The sequence below is a fragment of the Pelobates fuscus genome, chromosome 5 (assembly GCF_036172605.1).
Source record: "Pelobates fuscus isolate aPelFus1 chromosome 5, aPelFus1.pri, whole genome shotgun sequence".
NCBI lineage: Eukaryota > Metazoa > Chordata > Amphibia > Anura > Pelobatidae > Pelobates > Pelobates fuscus.
Window position 1 is genome coordinate 112997651 of NC_086321.1, and position 22536 is coordinate 113020186.

Consider the following 22536-nt stretch of genomic DNA (forward strand, 5'->3'; position numbering starts at 1 on the left):
TAGAGTATTTATACAGTGTATTCAAACCCCTTCATTTCACATATAATTGTTCAAATTATTTTTCATTTCAATCTATATGAAACACTGCATAATGACACAGCAAAAAAACATATATTAAAAACTTTGCAAGAGCTGAATGGCAGAAACTACCCACACCCAGGTGTGCAATGCTTGAAAAAGATTTGCGGCTGTTATCACTGCCAAAGGTGCTTAACCCCTTAAGGACACATGACATGTGTGACATGTCATGATTCCCTTTTATTCCAGAAGTTTGGTCCTTAAGGGGTTAAACTGAGTTAAAGTTCTGTTTGTTAAAGGGTTACTCCAAGCACCATGACCACTCAAGTCATCTGAAGTGGCCATGGTGCCTGGAGTCTGTATGCAGCATTTTGCTATGACAATTCTGCACATAGTGTTTAACTCCTTTGCTGCCAGAGATAGAACTCCTCCTCTGGCAGCAACATTGAGGTGTGATCAGCCATCCAGGAACTAAAGGTTCCAGGTTGCCTAGTGTCAAATCTGTGCAAATTTTCATGTTCTAAATATCTTTCATTGGCTCGGATAGGTCAGGATAAAATAATTTAAACAAATGTAGCATAAGGTTGCAACATAAAAAAAACAGAGGTCTGATTACTTTCTGAATGCACTATATATAAATAAAATAAAAATATGTGTTGTGTGTGTGTGTGTGTACATATGTATATCATATATATATATATATATATATATTATAAGAAGAGGAATTTAGAATGAAAAATCATGTTGGTTTTATTCAGCAATTGGTGCACAGAAAATCAGCGTTTCAGTCAAATCCAAACTTGAAGAGTGTCCACGGTAGACTGAAGTGTTAATCCTTCCAGTGCGCCACTTTTTAAATACTATAATTTTAGCCAGATGTTGAAGCACAGAGGCGCACTACTAACCAGGCCATACAAGTAACTCCCCACTGCAGGCCATAGTTTAACCTCAAGGGGTGAATTTCTACTCACTAAGGCTAAATTTTGATATAGATACTGCACGAATGGTGGTGTTATCTGTTTGTTTTTTCTGGAATGAACAGATAATAATGCACATACAACACCTAATGGATTAGCACATACTAAAAATGCTGCATAGACTTCTGGTATCGTCACACCAGTAATAAATACAAAATAAAAAAAGAAGGGTCCAGCACTATCCAATCATATAGTGTTTTGTTTTATGTTTATTTATTTATTTATTTATTTTTTTTGTTCATAGCAGCAATTCGGCTCACACAGGAGCGTTTTTCAAGCTTGGAAAAGAGCGCCTGTGTAAGCTGGAATGTTGCTATTTGTGTACTTCCTGCTATGCAAAGAAAAGTACTTAATTATTTTTGGAGACTGCTGCCCCATTCTTTTTATTTCGATAATAATGCACATATTATCTCCATGACAGCTCTTTTCTCACCTCATGTATCTTCCAAACTACCTGAGATTAGCGGGAATTGTACTCCTGAGTGGTGTGTGCCGGTACTACCCTTGAAGTAACCCCCTTCTTTAGCTACAATTTCCTAACATACTACACTAACACTCACCTTAACCTATAAAGATCATGTGATAAAAAAAATCCACAATAATTAAGTTTGTATTAATGCTGCATTGTCACCCTCCTCCCTTTCTGAAAAATCTGTATTTTATAAAGATATAATCTTTTTTTAAAATACTCGTATTGACTGTATTATAATTTCACTCAGTCATGAGATATACTGAGACAAAGTATATCTCTGTATATTTCCTTCGCCTGACATTTCTAGACACTGGGCAGAGCTACTGCCGTCAAGAAATGTCAATCGCCCCAGCCGTCACCAGTGAAGGCTCCACGGAATTGTCTTTATCTATGGAACATCCCGCGGTCTTGTAGGCTCCTATATGAACCTCAATACCGTACTCTTCTGTATGCGCGAGAGTACAACAGTGACATTGGCTCCTGGCGCTGAAGCAGGTCAACTGAAAGATCGGCGGCGGTCCCGAGGGACAGGTTCACGTATGTAGAACTCACTTTGCCTGTCCCCCTGGCCACCGGACCCCAAACGGAGATGTCACCGTCATGGTCTTTGCAAATTCTGCAAAGTCCCCAGACCGTGACGGTTTCTAATTTATCAGTATGCCAGAGAGCATATACATAGAAGAAAATATTTAATATTGTTTTATTATATTTTTTAGTTGTAGGCTTGTACCCAAGCTGATGGTGATATCCTGATAAAGGTATATGTGAATAACATAACCTTGTGTGTGTGTGTATATATATTTGTTTTGAAAGGTTCATGATCAATAGGGGAAAATTATTAAAAGCCTCATTTGAATCTTATTATGTGCTGATGTAGCCACACAGTGCGATCCCTACAGCAGAAACATTGCATTGTTCCATTAAGGGAAACTGGCAAACTGTTAATTTTCCATATCAAGCTATGCCTAAGGAGTCTAAAAGTATGCTTCTGTTATTAATCTCTATGCAAACATGCTTAAAATTTATAAAGCAGTATGATTGAGCTGCATATACTCAAGTGTCATCTAATAAAAATAACTATTAAAAAGCCTATTTTCTAATGCAATTCCTTTATGTAAATTGTTGCACCAGCTATCCATTTACTTTGCCTATTTTCTTATGTTCTGTTTTGTTGTTTCATAAAGGAACACTCCAGTTAATAAATATATATATATATATATATATATATATATATATATATATATATATATATATATACAATTAACAATACACAAGATCCAGCGCACTCTCCTATCTACTAAACAGCAACTTCAATGTTGACAGATTTTATTAGTTTTTAAACGTTTTTTTTAAAAACACCTAATCTAGGCAAAAAAAAATAAAAAATAATGGGGATTTAGTTACATTATATGATCATACATTGCATAAGCCTGCCACAACGTCAATGTACCCCATCTTTGGCAGGTCCTACTCTCACAGTCTAATGGATGGGGTACATTGACGTTGTGGCAGGCTTATGCAATGTATGATCATATAATGTAACTAAATCCCCATTATTTTTTATTTTTTTGGCCTAGATTAGGTGTTTTAAATTTTTTTTTTTTTTAAACTAAAATCTGTCAACATTGAAGTTGCTGTTTAGTAGATAGGAGAGTGCGCTGGATCTTGTGTATTGTCAATTGTATAATATGGCCCCCAGCAGCACCCCATTTAAGCATGTTCAGGTGAGTGCAACCATCCCCCATGTTTCATATATAAATATATATTATTAAATAGTGTTCATGTTATATTTAGATGAAAAGTCTACCATTTCGATATCTAAAGAGTTAAAATCGTTATTAATCTTACCTTTATTCCGGCACTCGCAGAGTCTCCTCACTGCAGCTTGGAACCTGCTTCTTCTGAAGTCTTCATTACTGATGACTTGTGTCTAATCAGATGCTTCTCTTAGAGATGCACAGAGACTCGAGATGTATGAGTGTCAATTGAAGCAAATGAGGCAGGAAACTCTCAGAAGTCTATTTGACAGCTGTGGTAGGTGTTACTAAGGTGATTTATAAAAGTGCCAATTTCTCTTGAAATCTGCACTTTTATAAAATAAGGCTGAGGGGATGTGCAGTTAACCCTTAACCCCTTAAGGACACATGACATGTGTGACATGTCATGATTCCCTTTTATTCCAGAAGTTTGGTCCTTAAGGGGTTAAAGCACTTGGGCAAGCTGAAGTGCTTTAAGACGGGGGAATTTCCCATTAATGTCTATCTTTGTAAAATCACCATTAGAAAGTCTTCTCAACAATGTGTGGAACGTATCAGATCCCCATGACTGATTATCTCTGCTCAATGAAACAGAATGATCCTAGGTAAAGGGATCAATCTTATTAACTCAATTTGACAATTACAGCTGGCAAATGATGGACCACCTTACAAATGCACAAGGCAGTGTAGAGCGAGGAATGGGCAGGGTTACATGCATTGCACTGCTTTTATCAGCCACTATAAGAAGAGGACACATCTTAGTATTCATGGTGAAAACTGAGCACTGATGCCGCAAAGACCGCATTGATCGATCTGTAGAGATCCTAAGAAATCCTATGTCTGTGGGTATGTGAGGGTCAACGTTGTCAAATAAAGAATGGAATGGTAACAGTGAGTGCTAGGTTCTACTTCAAAATATATAAGTTTATCTTTAAATAAGGGTCTCTGCTCACCCACAGCCCAGCCCACACTGGAGGTATGGCTAAATCAGAGATGAAATACTTCCTTCTAGCCATACTCACATCTGCAATAGGTGCTTTGACAAGCTAAAAATAGTCGGCTGACATTATTAGCAAATCGCAGCCGCCCAGTACTGCTTGGGCTAATGCTTCCTCATGAGCCAAATATTGAGGAGAGTAAACACTATCAAAAAGTACTTTTTTCAAAAAGGAAATATTACACAAATAACAAATTCAACAAAGTTGTCAGAAAATAAAACATAATCCATAGAAATTAAAAACAAAACAAAAACAAAGCCGGACTAAGTAATAGTAAGCGTCAATAACACCACCACTGCATATCAATAATTAATATTTGGAATTGTTGCCCCACAATTTTACTGTCTTGCCCAATGTTAACCTGAATAAATCACACATGTGCTTGTAGCTAGTTGGTTTATGTGTGCCCTCTTTGATGTCTATGATGCTAAGAATTTTATAAATATGTAATGGTCGTTTGAATTATGGCACTATTGCTGACCCAGCTAGTTATGCATTTGTCTGTCAATCTCTGTATGGATTGTGCAAAAGGAGGTTTAAAAGTGTTGAATGTTATTCAAACATGGCAACTTTTTGTCTTATTGTGACCATGAATTGCATAACCAACAAACTGGTTCCTCTTTATGACCTATGATGGCTCTATATCCTCTTCACCATATTTTTGTTAATGCCTGATTAAAGCATTGCAAATCTGTAGGTAGAAAGGATAATATAGTTAGTGGTTCTGTTTCTCCAAGGATGTATTGGCAGTACTGTTAGAGCAAACATAAAAAGCTTGCCATCTAGTACATTTGAAGTCTTACTTGGAAAGCTCTATTAGCAACTACTTTACAGTGACCTTACCCATATTGCATGCAACTAACATTGTATTTAGTGCCAGATAGATGGGTTACAACAATAACATATGGTGACATGTTCTCCCCCAGTTACATTTACAAGCACTTTTCAAAACTAAATCGCTTCCCAAATCAAAATTAATCTATTCTTTTCATATGTTCTTACATTATCATTTAGTATTGTTGCATAATATTTTTTCCTATTATGATGGGAAAGTGTTGCGTGCAAGTCATTGTGTTAAGCATGAATTCTGTACATTTACTACAGGCAGATTCCCATATTTGAAAAAATAAACAATTTCAAGTATTGGGTATTATTTTGTAATGCATGCATGTAATTGGTTTTTTTTCATTGAATCTCATGACTTACCCTTCCAGTGCAGAGACAGACATCTCTATTACTCCTTTGGTCTGAAGCACCACTTACCTAGCACTTGTGCATGTTGTCATGATTTGTGAACATGTACTAGCTCTTTATTACCTGTATGGATTTTGCTCAGATAAGCTATGCTTCCAACCAGAGAATTAAAGATGGCCGCCCCAGAATGTGAGGATAAACCAAGAAAAGCATTAAAAATAGGTACTTGCGTTTATGTATGTTTTACAAAATAATATGTAAGTAAAACATTGTTTAAAAAAAATAACATTTAGTTAGATGCAAAAAGAGTGATGTACAGTGCTCTGACTAGCCAATACATGCATGCTGCAATCTATTGGATATATAGAAAACATACAAAAATTATTAATTCGGTGTATGAATTTTCACTGGGTAAATGCATTGTTTTGAATCGTGATGATTTTTGGACATGGTTTTGACATAGATTTGTTCAATCTTCATGCATGATTACTGGACATTTTTTTTTTACATTTTTTTTTAATTAAAATTTTCTCTCATTCCTACTATCTATCTAGGTGCGATGCATGCTAAATATATGGGGCGTGATGCTCTTCATCCGGTTATCGTGGATTGTTGGCCAAGCTGGCATTGGTATGTTTCTTTGTACATTTTCATTGTGTACAGATGTAGAACAGTACTTTAATGCATTTTCTTGCAATTCACATCAAGTTAAACCTGTTAAAAGCCACACAAAAAAGAAGTGTCTACCATTGTGCAATTAATTTGGCCTTTGTACTGGAACATGGACAGTTAACAGCTGTATGAAGACTGGAATTTCACAAGCAGATAAAGATCTCTATTTTGTGATATATATTCTGCAGAGGAGCTAAAAATGTAAAGTAATTTTCACCAAAGTGGGAAAGAGGTAGCTTTGATCTTTCTCTGGCAGATGACAGGACATTTTTGTCATTTCTGTCATTTCTTGTGGAGGGAGCTTAAAACAAACCTCCAGATTCCATCATAGTGTCATTACTGTACATTCAGCATTGCTACAAAGCTGGAGAGATATGAGCTGGTAATTCCCCCTTTTCTCCTCCCTACTTTTACTAATTCAAGTGTTGATGATACCCAAAATACAGGCACACAAATGCAGTGATTCTTGTTATAAAAACAATAACATAAAAAGAAAATACAAGGTAGTTTCAAGTGCAATAAATAATTTTACCACCTAAAGCAGAACTATCACATGTGCATTGTTTGCACAGATGCTTTTTTTATTTCTTTTTTGTATTAAAATGTTTTGCTTTGGTGTCCTGGCATACCCAGAGCATGTCATGTAAATTAGTTTAACTCCTGTATTGCTTTAGACATGGGCGCATGCATGCATACAGTACCTTGGAAGGAATGCCAAAGCATGCGTTTACCTGTGTGTCATTTCTCTGTTGATCACAATTTTTTAATTTTTTTTTTTTTAGCATCCACTGCATAATCCACCTCTTTACTTTAATAATTGTACTTTAGAGAGAGAATATGTAACGGTCACGTCTAGAGAATGGACAGTTCTGAGACAGGAAACCAATAATAGCCAATGCTGTTATAACAATTTGTTCTTTAGGAATTGTATTCCAAAATGGAAAGTACTCTATAATAACAAAATTTCATACCAGTGTTACATTTTTAGGAACTAGATTTCAATAACTGCAAATAACACAATTAGTCCTTAAGGAGATAATCCTGGCACTAGACTTTTAAAACAACTGTATGGTTTTAAGCTATTAAGATACTACTGCCGCATTATTATCGCACAAAGAGCACCACATACAACTTAATTCTAGGAGTCTGTTTTGTAAGCTGTTGCTAAAACTATATATTTCAAGGATTTGGGGTGCTTGTAGTGCATATAGTTCACTTAGCATTTTCGTGGATCTTTTCTGGAAGAAAATAGTGTGAGACTTAATTGTGGAATTTCTTTGACCAGTCTGGAACTTGATATACCGTATATACTCGAGTATAAGCCGAGTTTTTCAGCCCATTTTTTGGGCTGAAAAACCCCAACTCGGCTTATACTCGAGTCAGTCTGTATTATGGCAATTTCCATTGCCATAATACAGACTGGGGGGAGAATGGGGCTGGCAGAGCTGTACTTACCTTTCCTGCAGCTCCTGTCAGCTCTCTCCTCCTCCGCGCCGTCCGTTCAGCACCTCGGTCAGCTCCCAGTGTAAGTCTCGCGAGAGCCGCGGCTCTCGCGAGACTTACACTGGGAGCTGACAGAGGGAGCTGCACAGACCGCGCGGAGGAGGAGAGAGCTGACAGGAGCTGCAGGAAAGGTAAGTACAGCTCTGCCAGCCCCCCTCTCCCCCCCACTGAACTGCCAATGACACTGGACCACCAGGGAAGGAGAGCCCCCCTCCCTGCCATATATCAAGCAGGGAGGGGGGACGAAAAAAATATATATAAATAAAATAAGAACTAAAATAATAAAAAAAAATTAATAATAAAAAAAAGGGGTATAAGAAGGACCACTATGGGAGGGGGGGGGGTATAAGGACCACTATGGGAGGGAGGGGGTGGGTTAAGGACCACTATGGGAGGGAGGGGGGTATAAGGACCGCTATGGGAGGGAGGGGGGGTATAAGGACCGCTATGGGAGGGAGGGGGGGTATAAGGACCACTATGGGAGGGAGGGGGGGGGGGGGTAAGGACCACTATGGGAGGGAGGGGGGGGATAAGGACCACTATGGGAGGGAGGGGGGGGATAAGGACCACTATGGGAGGGAGGGGGGTATAAGGACCACTATGGGAGGGAGGGGGGGGGATAAGGACCACTATTGGAGGGAGGGGGGTATAAGGACCACTATGGGAGGGAGGGGGGTATAAGGACCACTATGGGAGGGAGGGGGGGTATAAGGACCACTATGGGAGGGGGTGGGATAAGGACCACTATGGGAGGGAGGGGGGGTATAAGGACCACTATGGGAGGGAGGGGGTGGGATAAGGACCACTATGGGAGGGAGGGGAGGTATAAGGACCATTATGGGAGGGAGGGGGGGGGTATATGGACCACTATGGGAGGGATGGGGGGGATAAGGAACACTATGGGAGGGAGAAGGGGGATAAGGACCACTATGAGAAGGAGGGGGTGGGATAAGGACCACTATGGGAGGGGGAAGTAAGGACCACTAGGGGAGGGGAGGGTAAGGACCACTAGGGGAGGGGTGAGTCAGGACCACTGGGGGGGGGAGTGAAGGAACACGGGGGTGGGGAGGTAAGGACCACTGAGGGAGGAGGAGGGGAAGTCAGGACATATGGGGGGGGAGGGGGCGGCAAAAAAATTTTCGCCTACGGCGGCAAATATCCTTGCACCGGCCCTGCACACACTGCATTCACACACTGCATTCATGCACACACACACTGCACTCATGCACACACACGCTGCACTCATACACACACGCTGCACTCATACACACACACATACGCACACACTGCATTCATTATACACACACTGTAAATAAATATTCAATTAATATATTTTTTTTAGGATCTAATTTTATTTAGAAATTTACCAGTAGCTGCTGCATTTCCCACCCTAGTCTTATACTCGAGTCAATAAGTTTTCCCAGTTTTTTGGGATAAAATTAGGGGCCTCGGCTTATATTCGGGTCGGCTTATACTCGAGTATATACGGTATATTATAAATAAAGTACACCTAAGTTAACCTTACCAATGTATGCGTTTTTGAAAATACATACACATTTATCCCTCTATTTTTTTTGTTATTTATTTTATTTTATTTTATTTTATTTTAAATACATCTAGATAATGTCCCTCCCCTCACACATAGATTGATTCTTGACATACAGGGCTTGAGGTGGTTCTCCTACACTTCTTTATGCGCTATAGTTACTGCAATTAGCCTTCTGTCATGCGGGTCTTGAACTTTACTAGAGGAAAATAGGAACCTAGTGACCAGTGTTACTCCAATTAGGTATATTTTACTGGCAATGAATCCAGAGCATCAGCATCAAAGAGGATGTTTCCAGGACATCTCCAAGCCAAAGAAAATCCAATTTGTTTGCCAGTAAAAACTCAGTTTAAATGTATTACAAATTGTTGTTTGTATTATTTTTGTCTGGTTTTCTCTGGTCTGTAAGTGGTGTAGAGATAAATTGTTCTTTATTTCTTATTACAGGTTTAAGTATTGTTGTCATTGCAATGGCCACTGTTGTCACCACCATCACTGGTCTGTCTACATCAGCAATTGCCACCAATGGTTTTGTGAGAGGAGGTAAGTCGTATTCTCTGATTGTCTCTGAGTTCTAGCACCAGTAAAAATTATTATTGGAAGTTTCTTTGAAACAAATAGGATATTAGTCTTTTTATTTCACACAGGTAAATATTGAAAGGAAATATGATTATCCTGCAATAGGATGTTTGGAAAATACTTGACTTATGTCATTATTATGCATAACTCTTCTTGTGTATGGTTTAGATGACAAGCTATGTTTTAATGGAAGATATTCAGGCCTATAAAAAGAATATGTGTACATGGTTTGTGTCACACTTGGTTGATTTCCAGACCCTCATGTTTCCATAACACTAGCTGTGTTTTACATCTGAATTCATCTTTTTTTTTTATTCCCACATTTTTTCCCCTGAGAATGATTTAATTTAGCACTTTACATGCTGGTAATATATCACGACAAACAAAACCGTCACTGCCCTCCAATTATTTAGCAAAGATGTTAACACATAGCAAAAAGTATTATCATTATTATTATTATTTTATATATTTTTTTAATGATTTTGTTTGTTTTTCTCAAAGGGACACTATAGTCACTATAGTCACCCAGACCACTTCAGCTCAATTCAGAGAAACTGCTAGGTTTACATAGCAGGGTTAATCCAACCTCTAGTGGCTGTCTTCCTGACAGCCGCTAGAGGCGTTTCTGCGCCGCTCGATGCGAAATTCGCATCCAGCGTGCAGAACGTCCTTAGAAAAGCATTGATAAATGCTTTCCTATGGACTGTTAGAATGCGCGCGCGCGGCTCTTTTAACCCCTTCAGCGCCTGAGGGTAAGAGTCCCCCAAGGATAACATAGTGTCAGGAAAATAGGTTTGTTTTCCTGACATTATAGTGATCCTTTAAATATATCCTCTTTGACAGAGTTGATGATAGACTTTTATTCAGTTTTCTGAAATTGAGATAATCAAGCCGACGAAAATTCATAGGACATTAGGTTCATTGCTGGTTCAAGCACAAAGGTTACCCATAATGTATATGTTTTGTGGGCTTAATTTAATATGATTCACATCCAGCCTATTTGCTGATTGAGAATCATGTGGAATGAAGCCAAAAACAGCTACGGTTGGCTACAGACTACTCATCAGTATACATTCCTAACCGCTGCAGTCTCCACCCCAGACATGAATATTTCTCCTCCTCACTCTATTCTGTGAATGGGATGTCAGACGACATGCACATGTTGCAGAAAACAGCCTTCTGTCTGTGCATAGAAGAGACTGTGTTACACAAGCAGGGAAGACAAAAAAGAGTGAAAGGAAAATATTAATGCTGCTTGCCATTATTATTATTATTATGATATTTATATAGTGCCATCAAATTCCGCAGCACTTTACAGTGGGTGGACGAACAGACATGTAGTTGTAACCAGACAAGTTGGACACACAGGAACAGAGGGGTTGAGGGCCCTGCTCAATGAGCTTACATGCTAGAGGGAGTGGGATAAAATGACACAAAAAGGTAAGGATAGTATTAGACTAGTAACAGTTGCAGAAGAGGAATCAGTCAGGAGCTATTAACAGTTTAATTGATACGCTTTTATGAAGAAGTGGGTTTTTAATGATTTTTTTGAAGGAGTGGAGACTGGGTGAGCATCTAACGGAGGAGGGAAGCGAGTTCCACAGGAACGGTGCAGCCCTCGAGAAATCTTGAAAGCGGGCATCAGAGGTGGGAGTACGGACAGAAGATAGAAGATAGAACATCTAATGCTCAAATGTAAAAAGGGTAGCTGGTTAGCCAAAGTAGATCCTGCTGAGTGTATAAAGAAACAGGCGTAGGTGCTCACTATAATCAATCAATAAGAATGGGCTGCAGTTGATCAGCAAGGATTCCCAAACCTTGCAAAGTGTGCAAATTGTGAAAAAACAGGAATGATCTACCACGCGTTAGATCATTCCTGTTTTTTCACAAGATCCAACTGAGTGCAGAATTAGATATCTCGAGTCTGAGTGCAAAGCCTAGAACAGCACCCCACAGCAAGCTAGTAGTCTGAGAAGGTTCTTTACCAGACTGGAGACCTGAAAAACCACTCATTCCTTTGGGACTGTGTACTTGTAATGGACTTGTGTGTACACTCATAATTTGTTTTCCTACCCCTCTGTCATGTTGAATGAATTACCTAACCTTAAAGGAACACTATAGGGTCAGGAAAACAAAATATTTTTTTCTGACCCTGTACTGTTAAAAAAAAAAAAAAAAAAAAAAAAAAAAAACACAACAACATTTAACACCTCCCTTGAGTCCCTCTCCCCATCCACCCTTGCACCACTAAATATAAAAACATCTTACTTTTATTCCAGTCTCCTGGTGCTGACTCTGCCCTGATCTGCCTGCTTGGCTGACCTCATCAGAATTGGTGCTTTGAGCCTATCACAATGCTTTCACATAAGAAAGCATTAGATTGGCTAAGTTTGTCAAGGAGGCAGATCAGGGGCAGAGGCAGCACAAGCCACAGCCCTGGCCAATCAGCATCTCCTCATTGAAATGCATTGCATCAATATATCTTTATGAGGAAAGTTCAGTGTCTCCATGCAGGAAGCACCTCCAGTAGCCATATGAGGAGTGGCCAGTAGAGGTATCCCTAGGCCAGTGTTTCCCAACCCAGTCCTGGGTTTCCCAACCCAGTTTTGTCCAAGGTGTTTTTTCTTTTTTTTCTAAAAACACCTTAGACAAAACTGGGTAATCCTTAATTCCTGGACTGGTAGGTGTGCCTTGAGGACTGGGTTGGGAAACACTGCCCTAGGCTATAATGTAAACACTGCCTTTTCTCTGAAACAAATCGTGTTTACTGCAAAAAGTTTTAAGGGACTGATTATACTCACCAGAAGTATAATACGCTGTATTTGTTCTGGTGACTATAGTGTCCCTTTAAAAATTACAAAATGTTATGGGTGTTTTCATAGGTAAAATGTAACAACATTTGGAAATCTAATATAAACAAAAACAAACTATTGAGTCTACTTGTCCGTTGTAATCTAAAAAAAAACAAAAAAAAGCAGAATTTACTTTTTATTTTATTTTATTTATCAGAATAGCCTCATGTTATTCTTAGTTTCCAAGAACTAAGCTGGGCGTAATCCTATTTGAAATTTGCTGTGATAGAAATTCAACTCTCAGACATTTCAGCCAGCCTGGAATGGCCCAACTCATACATTATATATTTTGTATTTTAAGAAAAGCTCTCATCAGCATTTAAAACTTCCGGGACTTTGATAACCACTTAACACTTACAGAAAAGATGACTACAGCACATTGCTGCTGAATAGTTGAACAGCTCTGTGGGCCAGAAAAGGACATAGTTGGTTCTAATTTGCATGCATTTTTTTATTTTTATTTTATTGGCATAGGTAAAATATTTTGCCAAAATATGAATTACTGTGTATTCATTTGATATTTGATGTAGCATTGTGCCATTTCTAGAGTTCACATTAGATCTAGAATGTTTTATTTCACCTTCTGATTTGTGCTGCACCAGTATTATTTAATTGAATAGAATATGAAAAATAAATGTCTCAACAGGGCCTTGACCTTACTTCTTTCTATCACAGTTTGCAAAATATTGATAACATACTGGCTATTGAGAAAGATTTATAAATTCAGAATTATAATTAGGCATGTGCCTACATGTACACTCCAGAGAGGAATGCCTGTCTATACCCTCATACTACATTTTCATCCCCACGTACTGCTGTAGAGCGGGCAAAGATTATATTAGCTTCCTCTGTCTTACAGCAGACAGTCTTACTGATACTCCAGCATGGCAGTGTGCACAGGGGCAGAAGCAGGACTGAATGTCATATCCTGCCTCTCTACTTTCCCATATACAGCTTTGCTGGAGTTTCAGTGGATATTCCGAAGACAACAATACTTGGGTAAGAGGAGTGAATACGAAGTGGTATGGATGGGTATTTAAATTTGTGTTTAAAAAAAGCTTCTTGTTGCAACAAAATAAGGCCCTGATCAGCCATCTGAATTTCGTGAATACCACTTTTGGGATGCTGAGAAGTACAAAATCTGTAGGAGTAGAGGCCAGTGGTGCTTATCTATAAAGTTTAAAATAGCAGATCAACCATTAAGTTATATATAATATCTTTCTGTCTTGTTTTTTTAGGAGGTGCGTACTACTTAATCTCTAGAAGTTTGGGTCCAGAGTTTGGAGGGGCAATTGGGCTCATCTTTGCCTTTGCAAATGCCGTAGCTGTTGCTATGTATGTGGTGGGCTTTTCTGAAACAGTGGTAGAGTTACTCGAGGTAAATACAGTGACCTGTATATTTGAATATAAATCTTTTTCATGATTTTGTTTATTGCAGTATGATTACTTTCACTGACTTGTCTTTGGTTCTGAGTCTGACAATAAAAGGTGGGCATTTCAAAAACTCAAATGGAACAATGGAAGGATTTGGAGGTGTCCTGGCTGGGGCGTGTGCACTCCGTCAAAATGATGATACTGCTGCATATTTTATATCTCTTCAGACCGATCCCTAAAACTGTACTAAACAAACATTTAAAACAGTTTCAGGCTATTCTTAATGCTCACATCTGGAAAAAGAAGCCACGAGAATGAAGCAATATTTGCTATGGTTGCCTTACCACAAAGGGGGACTGGGCATCCCAAATATAAAAACATATTATAAAGCCTCTATACTGACAGCCATGACGGCGATACAAAATATCGGCCCTATACTCCCAAGTATGAAATTCTTGATACATAATTGGGAAAACATTGTCACCGGACCTAGTTGGTCGCAATGACTTGCTGACCGTAGCCCCCATTATATCACTAGAGTCCCTGTCAGCAGACCGATCTGTGGACACTTGGATGAAAAACTGAGCTACACCAATTAGCTCTCTTATCGACGGGAACAGCATTAAGCCATTTCCCAAATTGCAGGCGGAATTCTCATTGCCTGGCAGAGAATTATTCACTTATATTAGAATTAAACATATGATAGAATCCAAATATATTTAGTTGGGAACTCCTCCGTGCTCACCCCCTTCGGCAAATGTTGCATTGGTAAATATAAAACAACGAAAACCCTCTTGTTATGCTATAACGCGTCACATGACCTAACTCCCTTTGAAAAACTACCATATATGATGCAATGGGAAAAGGAACTGCACATAGAATATCCGCTACCCATCTGGTTGCAGACCATACAGATAACTAAATCGACTTCTAGTAGCCTATCCCATTGGGAAGCATTTTGTAAAATAATGATGAGGTGATACTTAGTTCCTTTGAAGCTATCACAAATGCTGGAGATACAGAGACAGGTTAATTTAAACACATTTTCGGGGGCTGCTCTGGCATAACTTCCGTCTGGAAGGTAATGGAAGACTCTCTGCATAATATAACAACACTGTCATTACAATTTACACCAGAATACTACCAGTTGTACCATATCCCAAACTTAAAGAGCTTTCCCCAAAACAGTGGTGATACACATTTTGTTGGCTGCAAAAATCAGCATAGCCCACCATTGGAAGAGGACGGTCCCCCCTCGATTGAGGAAGTTTGGGACCGAGTTCATACGGTGTGCCAATACCAACAAATGGCTTATAGAATCAAAGGCAGGGAATTGCTTCACTTTAGAGTACATTATGTGTTTGTTTATTTTGTAAGTACACGCTGAGAAAACCAATGCCCAGCTGTGTATGGTTGCTTTGATCTCGTTTGGGGCTCACAAGCATGCTCTCGATTTGGTTCAATTAAAATTTTGTTGTTCAGGTAGATTATTATTTCTCTTCAATTGTAGTATTTATCATGGTAAGTATGATGGGTGGAAAGCGGTTTATTACACCTGAAGCAGGGTTTTTTTTTTTTTTTTTTTCCAGTCAGTTATTATAATTATTTTGTAACTATTTCAAGTAATCCAAACCAATGTGAAGTATTTTCTAGTACGAACAAATACAAACTGTTGGCATATAAAAAAATAAGAAAACACATTTATTGTAGTCTCCCTATTGTATTGTACCAAGAGATTTTTTTTCTCCTCTGCGTGTCAATGTAAAATATTGCAGTTTTTGAGAAAATGCAATGTTTGCACTGCAGTGTTAAGTCCACTTATAGTGGCTGTCAGTATGACACCTACTAGAGGTGCTTCAGCAGAACTGACAGAGTAAAACTATCACGTGACGCAGAACCCCCATATGAAATAATTTATTCAAAGCTGTTGCTGCTCTCACTGCGCATGTGCAATAGGTCTCCAATGCTTTCTTATGAGAAGCATTGGATTGGAGGCTGAGAGGTAAGCAGAGGTTAGTAAACATTATTTATTTTTATTTTTTTATGCAATGGGGGAGGGGGTGAAAATGAAAAAGGAGAGGTATACTATATTCTTGGGAATGGAGAACAAGTATCCTTGTAGTGCAGAATTATTACAATATAGGGAGCAAGGCATGCCCACCATAATAAGCAGCAGTGTTAAGAATTGTAGTTAGCACATCACTGCCCTGGGCATCAACACAGAGAGGGAGAGGTGTGGTAGAGCAAAAAATAAATAAAACAAACTAAATGAAACTGGGAACTGAGCACATTTCCCACTGGTGATATTATTGGCCTATTTTACTGACTGAATTCCAGGACTCAACCCTAAAATATGAATATTTGGTCCAGGGATTGTTTGGATTTCTCTATAGAACTTTCCTATAACACCTCTTCAGTCTCCATGGTATGTTTGCTTAATTTTTAATACATTGGTGGTTGGTAAAGTCAGTGCAGCCCAAAAAAAATACAAAAACATGCTTCCTCAAATTAAATTATTAGTTGTTTTTTTGGTTTTTTTTTGTTTTTTTTTCTAGTGGGAGGCAAATGGCCCCAGCACTGTGCTTACAGACTCACTAATTATTTCTTTGTCCCAGAAGTTTGAATCCATTTCAATTATGTCATTAAATTCGTGCAACCACATTGACCTAGTTAAAACTTCTATATGTTTTATTATTGCTTATGTAATGTGCATAATTAATCTTCTAATATTCAACGTGTTTGTTTTGTAGGAACACAATGCCATTATGGTGGATAACATCAATGACATTCGAATTATTGGAGCGATCACAATTGTACTATTACTGGGAATCTCCGTAGCAGGAATGGAGTGGGAAGCAAAAGTAAGTTGAGAATGTTTTTGTTGCACAGATTGAACAAACTTTTGTGGAGAACTCTTTACTGTGTGTTTAGTGTCTGCTATATAGAGGTGTGTGTGTGTGTGTGTGTTTTTATGCTCTGATGAAAGCTCCGTTTAGCGGCTGAAACGTCGACCAATTGGGTCTACTTGAATAGCGAAGTTTTACCTACTAAATCCTGGAGTACCGATATTTTTGTGCAATATTTTTATTGGGGGGAGCTGGCTGTCTTATAGCTGCAGTAAATTTTAAGTTGCTGCATTTAAAAGTAACTCTTAACGGGGGGCGGGGCCTAACCGCCAAGCAGACTGGTCGCACCAAACCGGAGCTCCAGGCAAGAACCGTTAAACAAGCGACTTACCCTTCAAAGACCACACCTAAATTGCCGAAATAACAAGCCACAATAACGGTGTGACCCAGAGACTCACTTAGCCGGTACGACGGACCCTGAGAAGCAATCTGAGGCGGAGATAGGGTTGCGGCCTACCAGCGGGTGCAGGCGCAGGAGAGGCGGCCGACCTCCACGCCGGCGGCTCTGTTGAAAACGCTGCTACACCCAAGTCCCCGTCTACCCCCCCTGGCCGGTGAGGGATATCCCGGTACAACCAAGCGACAAATACCGACGAAACGAACTTGATTCAAGCACACTACTCCGCAACACAGTTATGGCCAAAATGGCGACCGCCATGCCGACAACGCCAAGCCTGCTGGACAACTATGAACAACGGCAGAAACTATGGAGCAGACGGCCGCAAGCTGAGGGGACGCCCGGCATGAAGGAGCACTCACCTACCGAAGGCAGGAAACGCAGAACGGGTAAACTACATGAAACTCGACAAGCTCCTGAACCTCGGAAACAGGTGAACCAAATAGACAGCCAGAAAGCCACAACCCATTCAGTGGCGTCCGCTGCTCACCGCGGCCCTCCAAGAATGAGACCACGTCCCAAGGGAGGATCGCGCCCTAAGAAACCGGGCAACGCCGTCAAGCGACTGCAACCCAAGTGCAAGCCCCCCTATGACACTCTCAACGGAGCCACGGAGACCTCGGGGCACCATATAGCTCGGAGAATCCAGTCAAGCCACCCGGTGGGCCAGAACGGACTGTCCATAGACCTCCACCGCTTAAAGACTGCCCAACTCTCACCCTGCCGGGACTTTGTAAATCGAAAGGCGGGCATAGGTTTAAAATGCCGCAGCCGTAAGAACTTCCCAGTCATCCACCTCAACCACAACAAGCGGGGGAAATGGCATATATTCACAAATGGACGCTATCCGGCCTCTTAAAGTTTTATGCCTTGCATGTTTATAGTTGACCTAATAATTCGAAAAATCTTTGGGTGTTATTTACTGTATATTAATCTCTATTTAATTTGGCGCCAACCTGCTAAGAAACCAGGTTTAGAGATCTTTGCACCTCCACTGATGTGCCCTAATTTTGCAATCTAGTTGTTTTAACTCGACCCACTATTCAGTAGATGACCCCTTTGCAGTTTTGTGAAACCAGTAAATATGCAGGCTGTATTGCCCGATCCTCTCAGTGCAAGGCACCTCACTAAAACTACAACTCCAAATCTTGCCCAGCATAGACACTAGTGCAGGTTTTAAACCTGTACTGGTTTCTGTGCACAATACTTAGACCACGAATCAGTTCAAACGCTGCAATGGAACTACAGTACTGCTGACACCAACGACGAATTTGATTGTGTTGTCTAGCCTTTTCAGCACTGTGGGTCTGTACATCCCTATGCATATTGTCTTAACACATTTATCAAAAGCGAAAATTATTTCTTATTATACTTTGCTTGCTAAGCGATAACTATAGTTAAAAACGCGCAGTTAATTCAATTATACGCATCTCATAACTAGATCGGTTTTATACATGTCTAGCTTAGCATGTTTTATCACAAAAACGTTGTTTACGATCTTGCTATTTTCATATAATATAAAAATGTGCCGTCTAAAATGCCACACTGTACAATGATATGGAATTTCTTGTAGATGCTGTTGTGGCTTTACACGCTTGTTGTCAATCTATGCACAAGAAAAATAAAGAATTAAAAAAAAAAAAAAAAAGTAACTCTTAACAAGGAGATTGGTTGCAGGTAATGTACGAACCATGACATTTACAATGATGCAAAGTTATTATAGTGCTTAAACAGACCCATTAAACTAGCCCATTTACAAAGGATAAAAAATTAGATGTGTAAACAGGACAGTCTTCACTGTGACATCGATTACTGTTCTGCAATATAATTAAGTGGAGCAAAATAGATTATAGGGATTCTCACACTGAATGTCGTCAATATCAACCATGTGATAGCATTTAACTAAAGACTCTGCCTTGGCCCAAACTCTTAAGCTTATTAGTGGTTTTAATTTGTTCATATTTAATTCGTTCACATGTTCTTGAGTACTATAAAAGAGGCAGAGACATCTGTGGTACTGAAACCTAGCTAAGAATAAACAAGAGGTTGTTTGTGTGTCAGATATGTTCCAGGGAGCATTAACATTAGAATATGTCTGCAAGATACATGCTTAACTCCTTTTGTATCCATTTGATAGTAGTTATTTAATGTAGGGTTTGACTGTTGAAACAAGCTGTGGTAGTTATAGTTTTATTTTATTCACCATTAAAGTGAATTGGGCTGATGTTCATAAATTAAAGCCAAGTTGAAAACATTCTAACTAACTTATTGCAAGTTTGTCTCTATTGCTGAAATTTAGCAAATATGTTTTTTTATTACACATTCATTTATCTATCTGTGGGACAAAGATCTCCATGCAGAGATATGAACCTGAGCTAGACTATAAACGCACATTAACTTGTCAGTACAGTACCCAAAGCAGAAAAACGTACGGCTGACCTCAAAGCACAGAGAGTTGTATGACAAACTGTGGTAGTTATAGTTTTATTTTATTCACCATTAAAGTGAATTTTGCAAAATGTATTACATTAGAGCAAAGTTGACCTCATAGCAGATAGATGTATGATGCTGATACATAACATTACATACACCATACGCCCTCTTGTGAGACAAATAATTTATGGAAAAAGAACAAGTTAAATTATGTAGTACTTGATGTGAGAATCTAGCCTACAGGCAGGGAAATTAATCTGAACTAGGTTATCCACACATTTGAACCAAACATTAAGCTAATAAAATACAACGGAGATGCGGACTCAACCACAACAGGCAAAATGCTAGCATATTCAATTAAAGGTAGATATAAGCTCATCAAATTAAAACAAAGGAAAATTATTGCAACCAAAATTTAAATCACATCTATGATATGTATTAAACTGAATATCATTCATAAACTGAGCTGTGGGTTGACAATCAACTGCCATACTTAATAAGCAAAATATCTGGATTGGAAAAAATATCTCCAGTACCCTCCCATTTGCAAGTAAAAAGGTAATACTGCTACTATAGCTTCCCCTTATGTGAGAGGCCCTATGCATTTCATGGAGTCTCCAAGAGATGCCAATGAACAAATGGTGCTGTTTAGGAGGAAGGCACGCATGGTTTGTGGGCTCTCAACTTACAATACGAATGTGGGAACTTTGGAGAAAATGGTCCAAGCTTAGAAAAAAAACAAAGCTCAAGAGAGATACTTGTACAGATTTAAAATGTGTAGTCCCTTGGGAAATTCTTAATCTTCTTAATTGTAACTTTTTTGACTTTTCTGTTCTGTTTTTAAAGGGACACTATAGTCACCAGAACAACTACAGCTTAACCCCTTAAGGACTGGACTGTTTTTGCGATGTTGTACATTTGCGACCAAGCCTCTTTTTACACTTTTGTGGTGTCTGTGTTTAGCTGTAATTTTCCGCTCTCTCATTTACTGTTCCTATACAAATTATATATTGTTTTTTTTAGGACAAAAAGGGCTTTCTTTACATACCATTATTTATATAATCCCATGTAATTTAATTAAAATAAAATAAAAAATATGATGAAAAATTGAAAAAAATACATGTTTTTTTTACTTTTACTTGAAAAATATTTTACTCATCTACAAAAGCAAATGAAGAAACTGCTAAATAGATTCAAAATTTTGTCCTGAGTTTAAAAATACCCAGTGTTTACTTGCTTTTTTGCAAGTTATAGGGCTATAGGTACAAGTAGGATATTGCGGTTTCAAAACATACATTTTTAAAATTTAGCAATAGTGACATTGTAACACTATTATCTGTCATAAATCTCTGAATAACACCCCACATGTACATATTTTTTTGTCCAGTCTTTTTCAGTAGCCACTTAGTCGAAAACACTGGCCAAAGTTAGCGTTCATATTTGTTTGTGTGTGAAAAAAGTAAAAAACTAAATTGAACGATAATTTTGGCCAGTGTTTATGACTAAGTGGCTACTAAAAAAGACTGGACATACCCCATTTGCAATACTTTGCTTTGGGTTGTCTTCTTTTGCAAATGGTATGCAATCATGGGGGTAATTCTCATTCCTGGGCTACCATACACTTTCAAAGGCAACATAACCAATCTGGCCACTTTCAATGTGAAAATATTTGACCCATTTGATCCTGTAACTTTCAAAAACGCTATAAATTCTGTACATGGGAGGTACTGTTATACTCGGGAGACTTTTGCTGAACACAAATATTAGTGTTTCAAAACAGGAAATCGTATCACAACAATTATATCATCAGTAAAAGTGCTGTTTGTGTGTGAAAAATGCAAAAAAAAAAAAAGTAACTTTCACTGACAATATCATTGCTGTGATATGTTTTACTGTTTTGAATCACTAATATTTGTGTTCAGCGAAGTCTCCCGAGTAAAACAGTACCCCCATGTACAGGTTTTAGTGTGTCATAGAACGTTACAGGGTAAAATATAGTGCTAGCAAATTAAATTCTCTGGACTTTTGGCCTGGGTTGGCAGGCAGGTCCCTCCAATTGCAATCAATAAAATTACTTAATTATGTAAAAATATTACATAAATACGCATGTAGAATTAAAAAATATATGCATATTTATATATTTGAAGTCTACGTGTATATTTATATAATTATTTATGTAATTTTGTATATGGACATATGTATATTTTGTATTATTTTTATTTATTTATATATACATAGATATATATATATATATATATATATATACAATTTCATTCTGAGTGTATTTTATATAAATATATATATATTACTATCAAAATACAGTTAGAATAACATTTCATATAGATATATAATTTTTTTTTATTTGTATTATTTTTACATGTTTTAATTTAATTTAAATTACTTATTTGTATTTTATAATATTAATATATATATATATATATATACACACACACACATGTGTATTTTTATATTATAAACACAAGAATGTATATATAAAAAACCCAAAGGTGATATATACAAATAGAGGGTGGTTAGGAACAATACAACCTGAATATGGCTGAACATGAACGTGGAATCTATAAAATAGCAAAATGCTAAATATTTTTTCAGTGTATTATATAGTAAGCATATTCTTCTTTGTATTTTTATATTAATATATGTACATATTAATATAAAAATACACTTAGTAGGACATTATATATGTGATATATAGACATATATTATATATACACACATATATAATTATTTTTTTTATTAACATTAACTTTATTTTTTTTTTAATGATTTTACACATGCAGGGAGACTGCCTGTCATCACAGACAGTCCCCCTGCAGGCAGACACATGGACACCTATAGTG

At 38.1% G+C, this 22536-nt stretch overlaps 1 protein-coding gene across 2 annotated transcripts in view; it reads left to right on the forward strand.

Moving 5' to 3' along the window:
• SLC12A2 (solute carrier family 12 member 2) overlaps positions 1–22536 on the forward strand; it is a 137750-nt gene that overhangs the window by 65211 nt on the left and 50003 nt on the right. For both annotated transcript variants that reach the window (XM_063454156.1, XM_063454158.1), the window contains exons 4-7: positions 5971–6046; positions 9585–9680; positions 13807–13946; positions 16693–16803. In XM_063454156.1, the coding sequence (XP_063310226.1) occupies positions 5971–6046; positions 9585–9680; positions 13807–13946; positions 16693–16803 (423 nt within the window). The remainder of the gene's footprint in view (positions 1–5970; positions 6047–9584; positions 9681–13806; positions 13947–16692; positions 16804–22536) is intronic.